This window comes from Galeopterus variegatus, unplaced genomic scaffold (genome assembly GCF_000696425.1).
Source record: "Galeopterus variegatus unplaced genomic scaffold, G_variegatus-3.0.2 Scaffold7745, whole genome shotgun sequence".
NCBI classification, from domain to species: domain Eukaryota; kingdom Metazoa; phylum Chordata; class Mammalia; order Dermoptera; family Cynocephalidae; genus Galeopterus; species Galeopterus variegatus.
The window spans coordinates 11,899-14,220 of NW_007733856.1; the positions used below are offsets into that span (position 1 = coordinate 11,899).

At 41.4% G+C, this 2,322-nt stretch overlaps 1 protein-coding gene across 1 annotated transcript in view; it reads left to right on the plus strand.

The window, feature by feature from the left end:
• Nucleotides 1-1,615: 1,615 nt before the first annotated feature.
• The window catches only part of LOC103607826 (gamma-2-syntrophin-like), a gene marked incomplete at its 3' end in the record, with an annotated part of 85,238 nt that continues 84,531 nt past the window's right edge, over nucleotides 1,616-2,322 (plus strand). The window contains exon 1 of the mRNA XM_008592295.1: nucleotides 1,616-1,717. Within this exon, the coding sequence (XP_008590517.1) occupies nucleotides 1,616-1,717 (102 nt within the window). The remainder of the gene's footprint in view (nucleotides 1,718-2,322) is intronic.

Below are 2,322 nucleotides of genomic sequence, written 5' to 3' on the forward strand. Positions count from 1 at the left end.
ATGAAAAGTGCCAAAAATATACACCAGGGAAAAGATAGCCTCTTCAGCAAATAATGCTGGGAAAACTGGATACCCACATGCAGAAGATTGAAAATAGACTCCTATCTCAAAAATCAACTCAAAATGGATTAAATGCCTAAATTTAAGACCCTAAACTATGAAACTACTAGAAGAATACATAGGGTGAATGCTACACAAAATGGGAGTGGACTGTGCTTTTTTGAACAAGACTACAAAACACAGGCAACTAAAACAAAAATAAATAAATGGGACTACATCAAACTAAAATGCTTCTGCATCACCAGGGGCACTATGAACAAATAGAAGAGACAACCTACAGAATGGGAAAAAATATTTGCCAACTGAACATCAGGCAAGGGGCTAAAATCCAAGATATATAAGGAACTCAAGTAACTTATTGGCAACTTAACAGCAAAAACAAAACAAAACAAAACAACAAACAACCTAATTTAAAAATGAGCAAAGGACCTGAATAGACATTTCTTAGAAGAAGATGTACAAATGGCCAACAAGCACATGAGGAAATGCTCAAAATCACTAGCCATCACACAAATGCAAATGAAAACCACAATGAGATAACATCTTACTCCAGTTAGAATAGCTATTATCAACAAAACAGAAAATAAGAAATTCTGGCAAGGATGTGGAGAGATCGGAACCCTCCTTCATTGCTGGTGGGAGTGTAAATTGTACAGCCACAGTGGAACACAGTATGGAGGTTCCTCAGAGAACTAAAAATAGATCTACCTTACAACCCAGCTATCCCACTACTGGGCATATTCCCAAAGGAAATGAAACCAATATATCAAAAAGACACCTGCACTGCCATGTTCATTGCAACACTATTCACAATAGCCAAAAGACGTAATCAACCTAAATGCCCAACAATGGATGAATGGATATAAAAACTGTGGTATATGTGCACAGTGGAATACTATTTAGCTATAAAAGTAAAATATGTCCTATCATTTGCAGCAACATTAATAGAACTGAAAACTATAATGTTAAGTGAAGTAAGCCAGGCACAGAAAGACAAATATCACATGATCTCACACCTGCGTGGAATCTAAAAATTAAAAAAAAAAAAAAAGTTGTTCTCATAGAAATAGAGAGTAGAATAATCTTTCCCAGAAGCCAGGAGGGGAGGGGTTGTGGGAAAGGACAAATGTTGTGCTAATGTGTAAAACTCCACGCTATCTACCCTAAGTGAATCACTGTGCAGTATATGCATGTGTTGAAACAACACACTGTACCCCACAGACTTGTACACGTAAATGTTAAAATTTAAAAAGAACAGAGAAGTATAACAATGAATGTTTATCAAATGTCACGATATTGCCACTTTCACTAGTGAGCTATTGGCCATGGATTAGTGTATTTAGATAATGGATGTTAGGAGGCCTCTGATACTGATTAGTTCATTTGTACTTCATTTCTCCAGTCTGCACGTCTTCACGCTGAGGATGACCAGTGTTCCATATCTAAGTTGCCAGCATGCGCTGTCAGGTAGTTTTGATGCTTATGTGAATAAACTGAAACTGGACGAAGCTGTGAAAACCTTCATCAGCGTTCAGAGGTGAACCTGTAGGTCACGATGCCTCCATGTGAGCATAAGCGAGGCATCCAGGACGAGGCACGGGAGGCACCTGCAGGTGATAGGGGCACCTGTTTCCTTCATGGGGAGCCAGGCTCTGAAGTGAGCTTGGCTTGGCAGCTCGTGGCCCCTGCATCAGAACCTAGGATGGGAACATCTGTGTGTCCTCTGCCCTGGAACCCAGTTTCTGACCCAGTTGTCAGGTGGATGCATGTGGGTAGTTGGAAAGTCTTGTCTGGGAATGTGACTGTTCGCGTGGGCTCATTCCCTGTCTCAGACCATCTTCCTCTGGCCTCAGTCCCAGAGAGGAGGGACCTGCTCTCCACGCCCAGCCCCGTCCACAGCATGGACAGTGGTGGTACGTTGTCATTGGTGTTCCCATGTGGTGTTACAATGTTAAATTCACTGTAAATAGATGTTTCGAGCTGTTCAGTATTTCTCCTCCAACGGTCTGCACGGACTGAGCACCCGTCGTGGCTGCAACTTTCCCTTCAGACGTCTCTTCCCTTTCTCCTTCCCTTTACTGTTTGTGTCTTTTCGGCAACATCTTGTTAAAATAACAGAGGGAAAATGACTTAAATTCAAGCAGAAGAGTACTTAGTTCTTCCTGTCTCAAGGAGAAATGATCTCACATGCTTTTTTTTTAAAGTCAGTTCCGTGTGTTTAATGCAGATCTTACAGGGCACGATGTTGCAGGTGCCTGCAGA